The 18,605-nt window shown below is 37.3% G+C and overlaps 2 protein-coding genes across 2 annotated transcripts; both read right to left on the bottom strand.

Annotated features, from left to right (window-relative positions):
* Window positions 1-61: 61 nt before the first annotated feature.
* LOC149717497 (pseudouridylate synthase 1 homolog) lies at window positions 62-2,217 on the bottom strand. Its single transcript, XM_089838900.1, has 9 exons — window positions 2,096-2,217; window positions 1,693-2,032; window positions 1,380-1,618; window positions 1,183-1,314; window positions 1,038-1,116; window positions 770-980; window positions 585-704; window positions 439-509; window positions 62-365 (listed from the first exon to the last, which is right to left on the bottom strand). The coding sequence occupies exons 1-9, from the start codon at window positions 2,118-2,120 to the stop codon at window positions 131-133; spliced, it is 1,452 nt and encodes a 483-aa protein (XP_089695026.1). The 5' UTR covers window positions 2,121-2,217; the 3' UTR covers window positions 62-130.
* Window positions 2,218-11,834: 9,617 nt separating this feature from the next.
* Window positions 11,835-15,779, bottom strand: LOC149717496 (uncharacterized). Its single transcript, XM_089838908.1, has 2 exons — window positions 14,680-15,779; window positions 11,835-12,754 (listed from the first exon to the last, which is right to left on the bottom strand). The coding sequence occupies exons 1-2, from the start codon at window positions 15,464-15,466 to the stop codon at window positions 12,276-12,278; spliced, it is 1,266 nt and encodes a 421-aa protein (XP_089695034.1). The 5' UTR covers window positions 15,467-15,779; the 3' UTR covers window positions 11,835-12,275.
* Between the last annotated feature and the right edge of the window lie 2,826 nt (window positions 15,780-18,605).

Raw genomic sequence — 18,605 nt, 5'->3', positions numbered from 1 at the left:
TTCCACTTTGACTCTCCTTACACTTGCTTACTGATTTTTATGTTTGAAATAAGACACAACATTCAAAACTACCAACAAACACACTTTATTGGTACCAAATTGCATTTTACATGACTATAAAAAATTTCCATCATTGTATCGCAGCATCTTCGTTTACTGATTTGGTTTCATCCTGAACCGTCGCGATTTTTACAGTATCTTCATCTTCTTTCATAGCATCGTTAACTGATTTCGCATCCTCCTCAAGCGCAGTTTTTACAGATTCCTCGTCTTTTTTAATGACGTTTTCTAATTTAGAATTTTCTCCTTCTTCCCTATTAACGTCGTACGAATGTAACGGTAACATTTCCATCCAGGTTAACATTCTAATCAACTAATTAAGGATTAAATTAAACCAATATCGATCCTGAAAAGAAATTAAAAAAAAAAAAAGGATACGATTTTGTTTCTTTCTCTTCTTTGACAATGGAAGGAATGATGAATTCGGATGAAAATTTATTAATTTCATCCTAATTAAAATGAAATTATCTCTCGTTTAGGTTATGGAGGAAAAATCTACGCGCACAATAAATGAACTAACTAACTTCGCATTCCATCCAGTCTAACTTCTCATGGAATCCATCACCTCCGTAATGTTTATCGTAGGAATGATAGTGAACAAACTCTAACATTAAACCTAAACCAGGAGCAATTGGAATATCAACCTGTGAAAGGTAATCCCAATTAGAGCGGTTCTTAATTACTTCATTAACAATATTGTTTGTTTAACTCTTTCAGAAGCCCAGGCTTTGGCCAGGGTTTCCATCGGTGCAACTCCTCTCATGACTGCAATGCATAATCCAGTCATTTTTCGAATTTGATGCAACATGAAGCTCTGTCCTTTAAAGGTCAAGCGAACAAATTCAAGTCCATCTCGAATGAAAGGCGGGTTGCATTCGCAAGTAACCATATAACGATTACAACTGGCGTCAGTGGATTTCCTAAGAAATTTAAGAGGTTAACGGATGTTTTTCAAAGAATTTTCGAACAACACGCACCTTCCAGCTGTGAAATTATGGTAATTATGTGTCCCTTTGTATTTAGCTAGGAAATCGTTGACAGCTTTAAGTTGTTCATCTATTTAATGGGAAATTTGTATTTTTTTCTTTATATTTTTATTGGATTAATTAATTTCTTTCGGACCTGATATCCTATATGTTTCATCCGGATTGGAAACACTCTCGGGAGCGAATGCAAATGATGGACACATGTAAGAATAGGTGCGGTAATCACACTGATTTTTGGAGTTAAAACCCTTAGTTGTTCGTTTAATCCCTATGTTAATGATTAATTTCTATTTAATGAGATTTAACCTGGAATATTAATATATTAAAAAATACCGAAAACTCTAATCTGCGGTGGAAGATTTTCATTCATTATTTTTACATCTTGCGTGTAATCATCCTTTTGAGGGACTTTTAGAGAAACAACTTGTCTAACTGCCGACACTCCTTTGTCTGTTCTCGCCGCTCTTTGGAAGCCCACCTCCTGAGGAGTTGTTCGGTGTTCTGGTTGGATTAATTTCGCAGCTACTAAAGCATCCAGTAACTCATCTTCGATGGTTATAACCCCAGGGTTTCTGATTTTCATAAACAAACAAAAACAAGTTCATATGATTTTCATATGTAATTAATATTTCATATGAAATCTTACTTTTGCATTCCATAGTAGCCTTTTCCAGAGTATCCCAAGAGTAAAGCGGTTTTCCTCAGTTTTACGCGGTCTTTTTTGACATTTTCGTTAACAGTATTTTCAGTAGCTACTTCATCGTTGTCGAGTTTCTGTTTCTTGGGTTCTATGGGTGATTCAACTTCGATGGGTCTTTTTGTAGTTAAATCAGGTATTTCGTCTTTGAGATTTGCATCTGGTTTAGCTACTGCTGAACTCATTTTCTTAATTTCGGCCAATAAAACTTGACTGGCACCTCTACTTTTACGAAGCTTTGAAAATTGAGATTCCTGTACATACAGAAGTTGCGTGGTTTCTAAGAAAACTATTAAGAGAAGGTTAACATAAAATTATATTATTCACGTAGGCCTAATAAAAAATTAATTACTTTTCGATGCGAAGATCCTGATCATAACCTCGTTAAAAGATTAATTTTATAAATCCCGCGTATTTTCCTTTTCCCAGTCAAAACGTGTTCCAACTTCCAATAGCCGGTAACAGGTGGCAGCAGGCTGGGAAATAGCACACTTCCTCTGGTCCAAAACCAGTTTATTAATTGCTTGGACTAGTTTTTTAATTCAAAAAGTGGGGGTTACTGGTCCTCGGGACCAGTTTATTAATTGCAAATCTATTGGAGAACAAAGGCTGGGACCAGTCCGGAGACCAGTTAATTATTTCGGGGACTAGAGGGGTCACTGGTCCCAAGGACTAGTTTAAAAAATATCCTTATTTCCCAGCCTGGGTGGCAGTACCGAACGAGCCATCCAGTTGAGTGATTTATGATGAACCGGATGAACTGTCAAATGCACGTGTCTGTGTTTCTCAAATGTGTTTTATAATCATTTTCATTAATTTTGAATGAAATTCACATTAGAAATACACTTTATTAGTAAAATTACGTCAAAAAACTCAATAGGACTGTAGCGCAACTTTGTAAATCACAAGTTATGATTCATAACTGCCGGAGTACGTTGAGCCAGGTTGAGCTTAATAATTTAATTAGTGCTCCTTGTACTCAGTCAGTTGGAAGTTGCGTTTGGCCGCTTGGCGCTTGCTCGAATCGGCAAAGTGATAGCTCTTGAAAACCATTTTTATTCAAGAACATACTTGAAAGTATTGGACTTAATTAGCATAATTATGTGAAAATATAATAATTGCAACACCGGCTTTAATAATACGGAAATATTTTCACTCTTGAAAATAGCTGAACTTTATAATAAAAACTCTCCCTGAAAGTTGAACAATTGAACTGCATGGTTAAAAAGGTCAGTGGTAGGACGCCATTACCCATCATTTCGCCATTCACACCATGATTATGGAGGATCGCAAGGCCCATTTTTCATGGATTCAACTATTGTTTCTTCAATTATCAACAAGTGACCCGCTGGGTGAGCCCAAAACGTTTAATAGGTTTGAATGAAACGATGAATGATTATTTATTTGTTTGTTGTATGAATGAATATTTGAAAATGGTAATGGGATATATTGCTACATGAAAGTTTTTTTGGGAATGATAATAGAAGGCTAAGCCTTGGCGTACTAAAAAGTATTTCGGTTTGACCTAAGACCAACTCTTGCTAAGACCAATTGTTAATGGTCTTATATTTGACAATATTTTTAAAGCATATGACTTTATGATATATACTGGTTTGCGGGTGGCAATATCTATAACCATAACTTATAATGGCAAAAAACCATCACATCATGATTCATTTAAGAGTCCATAGAATATTTTTCAGAAAATATTGAAGAAAAATGCTTCATATTTTTAAAAGCTATGGTACTAAAGATGCTTTAGTATTAGTAGCATTGTGTTTTGGGCGGGGTTACTAGGCCTACCTATAAATATTAGAAAATAAAAAAAGGGTAGAAAACTAGAAAATGAACATCATAAATCATTAAAGTATGAAAGACACGAAAAGGAAGAGAGAAAAAACGATGATGTCGTTTTTAAAGAAATCCAACTTTTTACAACCCCTTTTATGAATGGGCAAAAAATGGCCCATCACTTTAAGAACCTTTTTAAAGAATGAAAAGGTACTCTAATCGTAGTAAAACGAAGTCGCTAATGGCCTAATAAGCGTTGAACCATCCCTTTTATGGAACTCAACTGTCATAAACGTGGTACCTATTATGACAAATACACCAGGGTATATCTTCTTTGTCAGCAAGAATCCTAAAACATTTTCCCATGGGGATCAGTACCATCTACCATTGAAGTCCTAGCTCTTATCCTTCAATGCCCCTCATCCCATTCAACTACTTAAACGTTTTGATACCTGGTCATTGATAACTTCCGGATTTGAAAGCTCTTTGGGAAAACTGGGGGAATTGTATCAAGGTTTAATTCGAAATGAAATACTTTTGAAGCTCACCAGCGTTGGGGTGTCTTCACTTACGACTAATTGAACGTCAAACTGCCTCCATTATTATTTGATCACTATTCATTTTAAGGGTTGAAATTCCCTCTGGAATATTTATAGGGATACCACAGGGTTTCTTCTAGCAAAGAAAAAAGGCGGCATATATCCAAAAAAGAAGTTTGTGTCGTCTTTTAAAAGGGTCCAAATTGGCGGTCATGCCAATTTTATTCGCAATGCGTGGAAGATATCTTTTTTACCACGGGTGGGCTACTAGACCTCCCATGGAAAGACCATGGACCAATGGGTACCTTACTGGCTTTGCTTTCGGGGCTTTCGCCACCAAAATTTGGCTCCCTCTTCTTCTCCTTGTATCTGTAACAAATGCTTTTCCAATTTTTGACCACCCTTCAGACGATAACTGTCTCTCCGAGAGCACACACGCGGAATTAGAAGCCTATAAAGTGAAGTAGAGACTAGTTAATTCGGTTTCTCTTGGTTTATGTTCCATAAGTATGACACTTCGTAATGCTAGAGGCTTACTGAGAGGTAGTTCGAGAACGACACGAGAATTCACTACAGTCCATCTTCCTATTTAGTCTGTACTAAGCATTGGACAGCGCCTCACAAGGCGTCGCTTTGCGAGAATCTATGATGTTTCACCTACGTCACTTCGTGACAAGCTCTAAGTAACTGATGACAAGCTCTAAGTAACTGGTGACAAACTCATGGAACATATCTTATGAACATATGGTCATATCTAACGTCTTTGTTCTTGCCCATATACCAATCAATGTTTCGTTTTATGACAACAAGGTGGTCAAACACCATACTCTATATTTAACCCCCGATTGTCCGAAAGGGTCTGTTTACATCGAATGATGAACGTCTACTCGAATCTTTGTCGCTAAGAGAGATTTGATAATCGTTTTACAACAGGATCGTATATTTTAGCAAAAGCAAAAAGGAGGTACCCGGTTGTAAAAGAGAGAAGAGAGATGCGTAGGGCTATTATCAATTTCACTATAGGTCAGGGGTCAAAGTTGGGTGGGAGTTAAAAACCTTTGTGTCACTCGAAGCGCAAGGTGGAGATTTCATTCTTTCTTTAACCCCCTTGATTTTCCCCTATATGGGTTCCGGGCAGGCAGAAATGTACAACGTTTAAAACTGCGGTTTTCTAAGTTTGTTTCGAATTTTTGGTTATAATCGGTAAGCAACATCGCGGGCTTCTTTCTCGGGGAGTGTGGGAAAATTGTAAAATCTTTTGAGGTAAAGTGTATAGGGTATAATGTGTGTCGTAAATTGAGCAATATAAGTGTTAAGAGATGAAGACCTCTAACTGATTCGAGCCAACTATGTTGAATGTTTTCTATGAGAAACACCAAGGATCGTATATATTATTGCCCCCTATGCAATTGTATACCATATATATTTCTGAATTTTTACAAGGGTCAACCCTGAATTGTAAAAATGTCCAATATAAGGTTATCAATGCGTCTATTTTTCGATACTTCTTATTGACTGGGATACGCCGTGTTAATATTTGAAATTTTATTAGAGAGGTCTCATGCAATAAAACACGAAAGATGTGTTTGGAATTTATATATCAGTGTTATTCTAGATAAAATAGGTCAGAATTGGAACTGTAGAATTAGTTTTAGACGTTAATTTGTCATGAGTTAAAATCACTTTGGGTATTTTCATTAATTAATTAAAGCAATTAGAGTTAGAGGCTAATCACTTGACTTAAGTTCAGTATTATTATTTTGCATGTACAGGGTGTTCTAAAAGGGTACGTGGTAGGACCGAAGTACAGTTAATTAATTGTTCTATGGGTAATCAATTTTGAGTGGAAAATGTTCTGTTTCTTAGAACAAAATGTCATAGAACATTTGCCACTCAAAATCCCCCTTTAGAATAGAAACCACTGTTTTCGTACACTCTGCATTTAAAATTTAATCCAATTAACTAATTCTACTGCTAATCAATTCCCTCTAAATTAATTAAAAACATTTACTTAAATCAGCCATTTTCAGTAATTATAAAAATAAAATTTATCCAATTAAATATTGAACATAAATTATAGGATCCAATCAAAAAACTGCGCAAGTCGAGAGACGTAATTAATGGCTTAATTTCTCAACCTTCTTTCTTGACCGTCCGTTGATATACACAACCCCGTAAAAAAAAGCTGCTGTTAATTGCTAAAATATTTCAAATAAGTATTTCAAGGGGGAACCAACGAGGTCATGTAAATGTCGTTAAAGAATTTCAGTTGTTAATATAATCGTGATGGCACTTGCAAAATAACTTTTATTAAATTAAAATAAGGGCTTATATATATATATGTCTCACCCAAAGCTCGAGTAAATTTTTATTACCCCCATGATGCTGTTAAAACATCAAGATAATTGAGATGAAGGGTGCTTTTGTCCCATGTAATGAGTCGTTTCTTCATAGAAAACCCTTTCTTCTTCTTTTTTTTTAAATGGCCAAGGCCCGAACAAGGAACCAAGAGAAAAAAAAGTCAAATAATCTCATTCCATCAGGGATGAGTTGAAAAGGAGATGAATTCTACGCTCTTTTTGAACTTAACTCCCACAACGGGAGAAAATGAAACCTTGGTTATCGTTTATCACGTGGCATGCGTCATCAGAGTCAGGGTGGAAAATGAGGATTTTTTTAAAACTGGACATTGGGCCAGCAACCCCCCTGGCTGGAATAAATAAACTGGTCCATGACCATTGACCAGGGCGCGTCGTTTGCTAAACTAAAGAAGTGTGTAATTAAAATAGTTAATGTTTGGACTCTGTTTACCCTTTAATTTTCTTAGTGGTCCCGATTTAATTTTTAAACTGGTCCAGGCAATTTTTAAACTGGTCCTGTGCCTTATTTGCCACGCTGATCAGAGTTCCCGCAAATTCGCACTACGAACTGCCCTCTCTTGACAATATTGATAAGTAAACAAAACGATGTTGGCTGTAGTTGCGCAATTATTGCGAGGTTTTTTTTTTAAGAAATAGTACCTTTTGTGTTGGAATGAGGGCGCAAAATAGTACCTCAATATAGATACTGTAGCCCACGTGACAAGAAAGAACCATTTTAACCTCCTTTATCTCACTCGGTGTTGAATAGGACTCCTTTTTTACAACTCCCTGATTCCATCTTCTCCCTTTTGGTGCTGCTAACCCTGCCCTAAACGTTTTTGAAAAATAAAAAAAAAACCTTCATTCTTTCGCTAGGCACCCCAAATAAGAAAATCATCCTCTGTTTGTACCGTAATTTAGCAGCTCATCCAGCTTTTTTTTTTTTTTTTTTTTTTTTTTTTTTTTTTTTTTGCTATCGGGTCGTGGCTTCTTATCCTAGCCCCATTTATAACCATCAAGGAATAATGGAGGCTTGCAGAAAAGTCGCATTTACGTTTAGGGCCTTTCGGGGTTACATCGTGTAAAGAAAAAAAAATAGTCCACTTTTGTGTACGATGGAAGTTTGGAATAAAGACCAAAGCCTACGCTGGTAATCTATCCCCCTTGGAGAAATTAATTTAGGGGACCCAAAAAAAAATGTAGAAACTATTGTTTATATTAGATTGTTTAAAGATTTTTAGAGGAAATGTTAAGTCTGTGATTTTTAGTTGTAATACTGTTTTGTTATATGTTTTTGGGAGGTTTCATCCAAATACAGGGTGTTTTTGATAAGTCTGATAGAAATTAAAGAGTTTGTTATTTTGGGTCAAATTGACTGGAAAAAGTGTCAAAGAACACGTGGTTTAGGACAATTAATTGTCCCCTAAAACCAGGAAATAGTCACAGATAAGCCTTCAAAAGTCTTCAATCTTAAGAACATTATTGCACCTTTATCAAGCAGCAGAAACATACTTTTAAAATTATTTTTCTAATCCCGATTTTATTATGAACACTATAAAACGGAATTTTGCATCTCAATCACGTAATTCATCCTTAAAACCCACTAATTATTAATTTTTTCAAATCTGCAGCTTAAACAATTCACTATTGTTAATTCCCATTTACTTAAAAACTGCTTGAACATAACGGCAAAAAATAAAAAAACAATAATTGTCTCAATCTACTTTCCCTCTATTACTAATTTCTCCGCGAACAAACTCCCCACTCTCTCTGGGTAGAGAAAGAGCGAGGGATTGTAAGAGGCTGGAAGATGGAGATGACGACGAGAGAAAAAAAGAAGAGAGAAGTACCGATTCTATATATGCAATGGCTGCAGTATAGCTTATATAAAAGCTTTAAAGACATCTTATATAGGGAGGGAATATAGGAAGGTTGAAGCGACGTAATGTAAGAGGGAGGGAGGGAGGCAGGAAGGAATCGGATCGTAATACGTTCCCCCCCCCTCGGGGGGAACGAATCCCTTCATCGCATGCAGCATCTTTAGTTTAGCTCTCGCTTCTCTTCTCTGTCTAAACTGTCCGTTTGGCCGCACGACGTTGGTATGACAGGAATGCAATTACGGGGCCGCGGCGTTCGGGCGGGTCTTCCTATGCCTCCTCTTCTCTTTCCTCTCTCTCTCTCTTTCGCATCTTCCAGCTTCTCCCGATCCCTGATCCCAACTCCTCCCACAATAGGCGCGCGCTCTTCATCCCCCTGACATGTCGGCTTTTCCCTTTTTAGTATATAACGTACAATAACATTTTGCTGCCTCGAATTTTGTCTGTGTTGCCTGCTATCTGCTAGGGGTATGTTCAGATGGGTTGAATGGAATACAGTGAATATTGCTTTGGTCCAAATTTCCATTTGAGTTCTTGGACTTGGTATCTCTCTTCCACGCTTTTGGCTTTATTCGCCTTGGGAATTAAGGAAGCAGGAAGGGCCCTTCAAAATAGGACTAAGCGGTCCTAATATGGCGTATGGCTATTTCTACATCCTCCTGTTGTGAGAGATGTATATATATATATATATATTTGTTATACTTATATAAACAATATATTCCATAGCGATAGAATGAAGGGTGTGTGTGATTTATTTATTTTCAACATGAATAATGAAGATGGAGATTTAATACCAAAATTAAATTATAATAGCCTAGCCCTATTTGAAACGTCCCAAAATGAATAAAGCTATTCTCCCTCTTCAATCTTAATTTTTGAGTAGATGAATCTGCAGTTATTTATGTAGAGAATGTTGTAAAATGGGTACCCCTTAATTTTGTTAAGAAACTGAGAAAGACAATGCTAATGTTAATCAAGGGGTCATCTGTAAAATACTCTGGACAATCTTAACTTGTTAACGGTGTCCTTTGGGGCAAAAAATGTCGTAGAAGTTATACATTTTCGACTCAAAACTCATGATTTCCCACAGAACCATCCCTCTGTACTTTTGTCCTATACTTACGCTTTTGGAAGACCCTCTATATTCACGGAAAAATTACACAGCTTCATATCGACGTTGAATATTACTTTGTCATCATAGCTCGGGATTCTTGTCTTTCAGCTGTAAGGAGCGGTCTGAGAATTTCTTGTCTTGGTCTTTTTGGCTTTTCCATGACGTTCTCCTTTTCAAGATTGTCCCTTTCTTTTGGTTTCCTCTTCAATATATTGTTTTTACGCCCATGAGTGCTGAGTTATCTCTTTTATGGATCCATTATCCATGATAATATTGGTTTTTCCAGCTGAGTATGGTCGACGATCCCCTTTTTTTATTGGTCACCATGGGCCTACTTCTTTTCCGGGAATTTTTATATTTCAGAAAATTATTTTCTTTCTTTTCTTTGCATGGAGGCATATATGGAGGGGAGGTTATAATAACCACGGTTGCTTTATTTATTAACGTCTGTATGTAAGCAATTTTATTTAATGTTGTTACTAAATATCCGCCCCTTTTATTTATTATTAAGCTCAATTCGGAAGTAGATTAAGATTAGAAGTTTATGTTTCAGCCTTCGTACTTTCGTACATCAAGTGGTTTTGGAGATGCAGCGTTAGTTATAGTTGCAAAGGAGCGCGGCGTTGTCCGGACATTTTTATTAGTTTTCTGCCGCCATTTTAAAAGATGGCGGAGTACAAATCGAAGCCCGAAAGTCTTAAGGCCCATCTATAGTATATAGGAAACCAGTTTACTAAATATTAGTGAAATCGGTTGAAACGCTAGATTCACGAACGTTAATTCATAAAGGTTTTTACTTTTCGGGCCGCCATTTTAAAAGATGGCCGCAAATCGAAGCCCAAAAGTGTGTCTATAGGATATAGGAAACCAGTATACTAAATATTATTGAAATCTGTTGAAAACGTTATTCCATAAAGAAACTTTGTTTACATTTATGGACGCCACTTTTTAAGATGGCGGCGGATTGAAAACAACTTTCTTAGTGGGCGCCTACTACTTATGAGTAACGTCATTGCAAAATTTCAGCCTTCTAGGTTAAGCGGTTTGGGTATAGCTATAATTATCAGTCGGTCGAATAATCATGAGGAGATTATTATACTTCGTGTTAATCTACTTCAGTTTGAAGTTATTACCGGACATATTTCTCTTGATTTAGCGCTTTTCATGATTGCCTACAGTACATACGGTTTTGAACGTATTTCTTTAGGTCGCTATTTTTTTTTAAACTTTATTAAATAAAGTTCTAGGTCATAATGGGCTTCTTTTGTTGTGTTATTACAAAAGGAATATGTCCAAGAGATATGACAAAATAGGTCCTATTCAGCTCAGCTTCCTGTGCTGGATGAAAAAAACGTTATACTTTCTTTTTCTGATGACGTCCAATCGTTTAGTTTTGACAGAATAAATTGGATCATTATCGTCCATTTTGGGGGTAAATTGAATGAGTAAACTGCACGAAGATTTTCTCTTTTTTTATCTTTTTAACTTTTAGTGTTTGAATCGAACCCTTGAGACTATTTATCGAATCGAAATGGTGATTCGTTATTATTTTTGTCAGAAACTTCGATTTCAGGAGATTTGGTTTAAGATTGATCACTGATCCGTACGGATTCTCTCGGGATATTTAGATAGATGACCAAGGCCCAAAATAGGCTTAAACGCTAAGGTTTTGTAGATGTTTTGTGGTTTCTAATGGCCTGTTTAGGGAGATGATGCTGTCCTCCCATGCTTCTTTAAATGACAAATCTCGAACATTACTTAAATCGTGCCTCTTTCTACTCGTTTAAGAGCAGTTTACAAAGATTACTTTTACTCCATTTTGATATTACGAGGAGCTAGTCACTCGGCATAATTGGTGTACCATTTTAGAGACTTGCTCTGTCAGGAATCATCGTGTAAAGCCATTTATTCAACGTATTTAGGCGGATATTGTGGAAAGAGCTAGACTAATCATTATATATGACGAATTTTACCACTCGAATAATCTATCTCTATGCCTATTGCACTTTTGCCGGGGAGGAACAACAGTGCCAGAGTTGTTAGCCCCTCGAGTGTTCATCTTTCGGACCAAACTGTATAATATATTTGCGCGTGCAAATAAAACCTGGGATCCCTTGCATGCATTCTTGAAATGAACCTTGAAGCTGCGCTAGGAAAGCATTTTTAACTCTGGTATCTTATATCCCTTCCATGGTTGCAAATAACTCTTCCCACACGAATTTAGGAATGTAATTTTAAAATGGCTTTTAATAATCATCCTCGACTTCTCTTTGATGTTCCAATTAGAGAACCCAAAATTCTCGTCTCTCTCTGAATGGGAAGTTATGTTTTAAAATATTTTTGAGGTTTACGTTCGCCGCGGGTTACCCTTTTCCTCGTTATATAAGCTTAATTAAGAAATGAAAGAATATTTAATTTTATACAAAAATTCAAATTTTTAATTTTGCTGCCATGGCATTTTTCGAAAGGAGAATTTCCACAAAAATATTTACATTTCTTTTTTCTTTTTTGACAATTTTTAATATTTAATTTATTTATTTATTTATTACGAACGAAAACGCGTGTGTTTTTGCTTTTTATTCCATGATAAAATTGGCCTATTTTAATTAGTTAATTAATAAATTATTTACAATCAAGTTTTAACGCATACCTCGTGACTAGAACCTTTAAAAAATTCAAAATAATAAAAATTAAAATTATACATTAATTAGATTCGGACGGGGATGTCTTTAAAATCCACTTATAATTTAAATAAAGCAAATTGTTTTTTTTTTTGTAAAGAAGAATGGTCATAAAAAACCTTAAATTGTATGGTTCGTTCTCCTTTGACGAAATCAGTGAGTTACAATTATTAAACGTCTTGCAAGACGTCTTCGGTTGTCATTTGCGACTCCTCGCTGTCAGAACCTCCTCTAAACTTTGCCAGCCTAGCTTGTTGCATCTCGAGATGTTGTTTTCTCCACTTAATCCTTCTGTTTTGAAACCATACTTTGACTTGAGCTTCGGACAGTTGAAGAGCTGACGCTAAGTACAGTCTTTCGGGTCCAACCATGTACTGTTGTCTTTCAAATTCACGCTCTAGCCTTTCTAATTGTTCAGGTGTGAAAATTGTTCGGACTCGTTTAGATTTGGCGCTGCTAATGCTAGGAGAATGTTGACCGGTTGACCCATTGGTGTTGTTGTTGTTGCCTGATGTGATTTTAGGGGTCAAACGGTTTTGTAAATGACCACCACTGCTTCCCGTTGTGGAAGATGATTGGTCGGAATCGGCCCCGCTGTTGTTAGGAGAGTGTTGGGATTGGTAGGAACGGCGTAGTGGCGAAGGTTTATCTGTAATTAGATTAGAAGAGAAATTATGAGATTTAAGTATTTAAAAGAATAACGCTTATCAGAAGTGGAACCTAAGTACAGTTTCTATGACACTTTGCCCTAAGTGCCATTGTGTACAAGTTCTACCAGTCTACTATGCCCTTCTTGAAACACCCTGGCTTCAGGGTTGAAGTCAAAATGCATAGCAATACACTGTTTTCAGACTAGGAGGATTAATACCATTTACACCAGGAGACCAGGCTTTTGACTCCACCAAGGAGTCTGAACCCCTTGGGTAACACCTGAAGCCTGGCCTCCTTGTGTACATGGTATGAATCCTCCTAGTCTGAAAACTATGCATACACCTTCATTCTCTTAATTCAAGCTAAAGAAACGTACAGTTACAATGAATTTTCTATAGTAAAACAGACCCTTTATCCAACCTTTAAAATCACCTCCAATAAATTACATAAAGTACCAGCCCTCTCATATCATCTCATCTCTTCAGTATAACAAGAACACCAGCCCTCCCATCTCATCTCTTCAGTATAACACGCGACCAACCCTCCGTTTTCCTAATCAATTAGCTATGTTTTTGGTGTATATAATATCTCCTGAAGTCCCTGCGTAAGCCCTCTCCCTAACTTGTATAAAACGGATTACACAATAAAACGGGTGCATCTCTCATTCCCCATCCCCACACAAGAACGAAGGTTGCTATGAAAATTCCTAGGATTCGGCGGCAGCTATGCGCACCATCCTGCCGGAATAATAGGATGATGAGTAAGGCCAATTGAACTCGCTAGAGAAACATTCAAACACCGACACAAATCTACGTCCTCCCTTAGCCTAGGATGATGGGTTTGCCGCGTTCAGGAGGATGGAGAGCAGATATTCATCCCAATTTTCATTCAACGCGAGAGATAAAAAGCTATAACTGATTCTCGCTCGTGCCTCGCATCTTCTTCCCGCGCAGTCATTCTTGTTATTATTAAAAAGAATATTACACGCTCTCGCTTTTATTCAAAATATTTCTTCCCCTTGTATTGTCTGTTGGGTAACTGTACAGCTCGGGGTGTCTGTGATAAACAGCCGTCGACAGCTAGCTTTCTTTGTTCGTTCAATTCTATTCAAGCTTTTCAACAACGGCATACCCCGCGGGCTTTTATGTTGTGTCAAGTGGGTACTGTTAAAGGTTATACGGGGGTCAAATTAATGGTATCACTCCCCCTCCCTTTTTTCTGTAAGGACGGTATGATAGTTTGGGATGTACGGATGAGTGTAACGGATTAATACGTATTAGGTTCGAGTGATCTGTACTGGATTTATTTATGGGATCTATTTATAGAATATTTTTTTTTTATTATTTGGACCATTGATAATTTGGTTTTTATTATGAGAATGGGATGGTTTTGAAATTGTTACCGTGAAAATTCGAGTACGAAATTATAGGAGAATGTTTTGTTCTAATGAGGGATTTTTTTAAGTAAAGGAAAATGTTGTTAATTCATAGATAATCCCAGAAAATTGGTTAAGATAATTTCGATAAGTTTAAAAAATAACTGGGTAACTTCTCCAGTTTCTCCACAGAACCTCGAGTGACCTCTCATATACATAATTGTAAGACTAGGAGGACTGATACCATTTATCACAGGAGTCCAGACTACTTTGTACCGCATTTTGTTCGCCAAATAGCCTGGCCTCCTGGTGTATATGGTAACAATCCTCCTTGTCGGAAAACTAAGTGTGTAAATGCAGCATTTTTAGAATTTTTCTCATATAGGCATGAATGTTTCCCTACTTTTGCAAAGGATAGTCACAAAATCATGAACATTGTGACGCATACGTGACCCCTAGTATAATTCTTAATTTATATTCAATCAACATAAACATTCTTTAGGGTCATTTCAATTAAATTAAACCAAGTTAGGCAATCAAGTACTAACCTTTTCGCGTGGAGTCGGGTGACAAACAGGGAGGCGACAACTGTTGGGTTGTGCAGATGTAGGGATCAACAACAGGCACGTGATGGTGATGATGGTGTAGGGACGTCGATGATGAAGTTTGATGATGACTAAGATGATGGTGATTATGTTGAAATCGAGAGGAGTGAGACTGCAATTGTCCTCCGTGATGTAGAACCCCTCCGCCATTATGTCCGTTGAAGTAATTGCCGGTTGCCCTACCGGTACCGGAAGCGGTCGAAGCTGCGGATAGCAAGCCCAGATGTGATGACGTCGGGTGCTGAGAATGCAAAGCCGCGGTACTTGTCATGACTCCAGTCTCCCCTTTATAATATAACTGATCCTCCGCGTGCCCATGATGGTGATGGTGATAGTGTAGACTCGAATTAGTCGCGGACGAAATTCGTCCACGGTGATTATTAGCCTCTATATCTTCATCATCGTCGCTAGTGTGTTGTTGCAAACCCAAGATCGCTTCTATGGTAAAAGACGATTTACCATTTGTGGTTTTACGGAAAGATGACGCGGTAACGTTCGGCATTCTTTGGTGGCTGTGATAGTTTGTTTTTAAACACAACGGTAACGAAGAAGTCGAAGTTGGCGGTGAAGCCGAACCGTATCGGCCGCCGTGATCCGCGTAAGGATGACCGTATAAAGTCAACGGTGGACTCGGCGAACCGACAGGTGACCCGGTTACCGAAGAGGAACGTCCTCCGTTATTAAATTGGGAACAGTAGGGAAACGATAGCATCGTCGTCGTCGCTTGCATTCCGCAATGAACTAAGCGAGTACTCACTCGACTTTGACCGTTGGTTAGTTTTTGGGTAAAAAGATTCAATTATCTTGTACCAACAACGCGGCAGCGAAGATTGAGATGTTCTCTGGTCGGTTGTAAGAAACGGAATCCACGTGCTTCTTTCAAAGTAGCGCCTTTTTTCCCGCTCTCTCTCTCTGGTCTAGTTTCCCCAATTATTGTCGTATACCCCCGCAGTCCCTTCGTCCATCGTACGTAGGGGATACTCTGGTTCAACTCCGACCAATCCAGAGCTTCCAGAGCCTTCGGTCTCTTCAAAGGACTTCTCCTCTAGGTTCTCTCCCAAGCTCTGGATGATAGAGGCGGTTCTAAACTCAGCCGTCCTCTGATTGGTTCAGGGTTCATCCCATACTGTCATCAGTTTTAACCTCGGTCCATGGGTGACTGACTAGTGATGGTGAACACCGGCTTTAAGGATACAGTAATGTTTGTTCTAGTTCATCCCGTTACGAGTGAAATGGGTTTGATTATAACTTTATGTTAAGGGGGGATGAAAACAAAGGGGAGAGAGAGAGCGGGTTTGCAAAGTCTTGGTTAGCTTAGTTTGTTAATGAAAATGAGTGAAGATTTGAGGGGATGATTATATTATGGTTGGGGCCTTAATTTTCGTGGCCCTTTGCAGCTGCTATAGCTTGGACCTCGTCGTCATAAAAATGTCTACGGTTTTAATGAAGTTTCTTTTATATGAGTAGTACGTCATCCCCGGGGTTTATGAAACTATAGAATTAAGACTATATGTCGCTGTAGAAGTACTTGGGTGTGTAATTGGTTCCAATTAACTGCTATTCTTTTCCTCTAGTAGCTTATTTATTTATTTATTTATTATACTCTAACTCTAGTTAATTACTATCGTTGTAAAGGCAATTAGAACTGCACGGGGTTTTCATCAGCTCAATGGATTTACCTGTATCTCTTATGAAACCAGAGTTCTGACGCTTCAAAGTAAGAGCAGAGCGTCAATTGAAGTCATGGTATTGGTAAAAGAATAGTGAAAATCGAGCTCCGAATTTTAATTCAAAACCCAAGTGTTTAGTATCACTGGAAATGGGAGAAATAGGGCTATAACTTATAAAGGACTTCCCTGTATCTCTTTCTTATAGAACCAGAGTTCAAAGGTGTCATGTTAATCCTATGCTAAGGACGTTTATTAACATTTTGCTTAATTACAATGTAATGACGCTGTACAATTTTTATGAGCGAGATTGGGAATAAGAAATCAAAGGTGTCGTGTAAATAAGCCCCTTTTAATCCTATGGAGAGGATGTTTATAGACATTTTGCTAAATTACTCAGTACTGAGGTTGCAAAATGAGAATGAAAATAAATGAGATATCATAGGAGGATGTAAGACAGCTAGCTGATAATTGTATAAATCCAATTAATTATTTTGTAATATCCTATATGATTTTCCAAGGAAGATCTTGATTTTTTTCGACTGTACTTCTTTCGCATATAGAATAGACCATTTATAGGCGAGTCTTTTTTTCTTCTTTGCTTTGCGAATTAAGTTTTTTGTATCGAAATATAATGGGAAATTGTACACTGTAATGAATACCTCTTATAGCATATAGGAGAAAATTGAATTATCAGGAAAAGCGGGATGGAGAGGGATATGAAACCCTATATAGCTATCTGAGGATGAATTTTTTTCTACTTTCATCTTTCTCTATACCAATATGATGGAAAATTGTTTCTTGATCCGGAGGGAAGTGACTATAGCTGGCGGGGTAACAACAGGAAATAACTTTTCCCGCTTTTCGCTACAGCCTAGCTCGTTTGCGGATTTAGGTATCAAATAACATCGAGAACTTTGGGGAACGGACGGACGGTCGAGGAGGAAGTGATAGACCTGTAACTTATGTGCAGTGCACAAAAAAACCAAACAATATTTTTAATAACTCTTGTATATACTATATGGAAAGGTATACTTTTTTTATTATTTGCTACCAAATATTGCCTACAATCTATAAAAAAAAAATAATAACAAAAAGGGAGACTAAAATGTGTATCTCAAAACCAAATATTGCCTACAATCTATAAAAGAAAAATAATAACAAGAGAGACTGAAATGTGTACCTCAAATCAATTTTAATTTTTTACTACTCCACCCCGATGGGCCAGTCACTCCTATGACATTTTGTCCTAAGGGGTTTCAAGTTATGTTTGGAGTGTTTTACGAATGACCCTCTTAATTAAATTATCAGTGTCTTCCAGTTTCATAATTAAACTACCTGTATATCGCTGCTATAGAGGGATTAATTACCAAGAACCCATATAAGGCATCTGAAAATGTTCATTAATTGTAAATGTAAATTGTGTTATAGTCAGGGTTGCCATAGGTCGGGGAAACCTGCGAAAGTCCAGGAATTTGAATCTAAAAAGATGACCGTGATGGAAAACATGATAGTGCATGTCACATCGTGATTTGGGTTGTTTTATACCACGCTACTTCCGGTATCCTTTGCGCATCTGCGCCATATTGGAAAACTGTAATGGTTGCACAGGGCTTATTGTGGGTGTGATTAGCTCCTCGACCATAACCGAGACCTTTTAGCATCCCTTTATCAATGGAATTTAAGTTTGAAATATATAAATACAGTAAAAATAAAATGGTTTTCTTTTTGCTACCCTCAAAATTCTATGCTATTTTTAGCTTTTCTTAAAAGTTGAAATCGATACAACTGAAAGATATCGGCATGCATTTCTTTTTTAAACGATGCATTTTATGTCGCAGTAAATCCACTAAAAACCTTTTCCCTTTTCGTTGTTATACCTGATAAAAAAGGCTTGAAATAGTAAAAACGTTTATACTGTGTCTTCCATCAATACCAAAGAAAGGAGAAAACGGTACTAAAATTGGTCTTAAAAAAGAAAGAAAACCCTTTGGACAGTAAAGTCATATTGTCCCGGGTCATTCTTTGCTCTTAAGGATTTGACTTGAGTTCAGTGACACTTTGGGTCAAAAAACTTGGTGCTAGAATCTATTTTACCTGCATGGAATAGAACAGGTAAGGTACCTGTAGCCTGTAGGGCACGCTGTAATATTTTTCTCCATGCTGCCCATGAGTGTAAGGAAGAAAAAATTAAAAGTCATA

Source organism: Phalangium opilio, unplaced genomic scaffold (assembly GCF_054372755.1).
Source record: "Phalangium opilio isolate 3A_F unplaced genomic scaffold, DU_Popi_V2 ptg000003l_1, whole genome shotgun sequence".
Taxonomy (NCBI): Eukaryota; Metazoa; Arthropoda; class Arachnida; order Opiliones; family Phalangiidae; genus Phalangium; species Phalangium opilio.
Note: the sequence above shows the minus strand (reverse complement) of the source record. Positions and strands in the feature narration are given on the sequence as shown.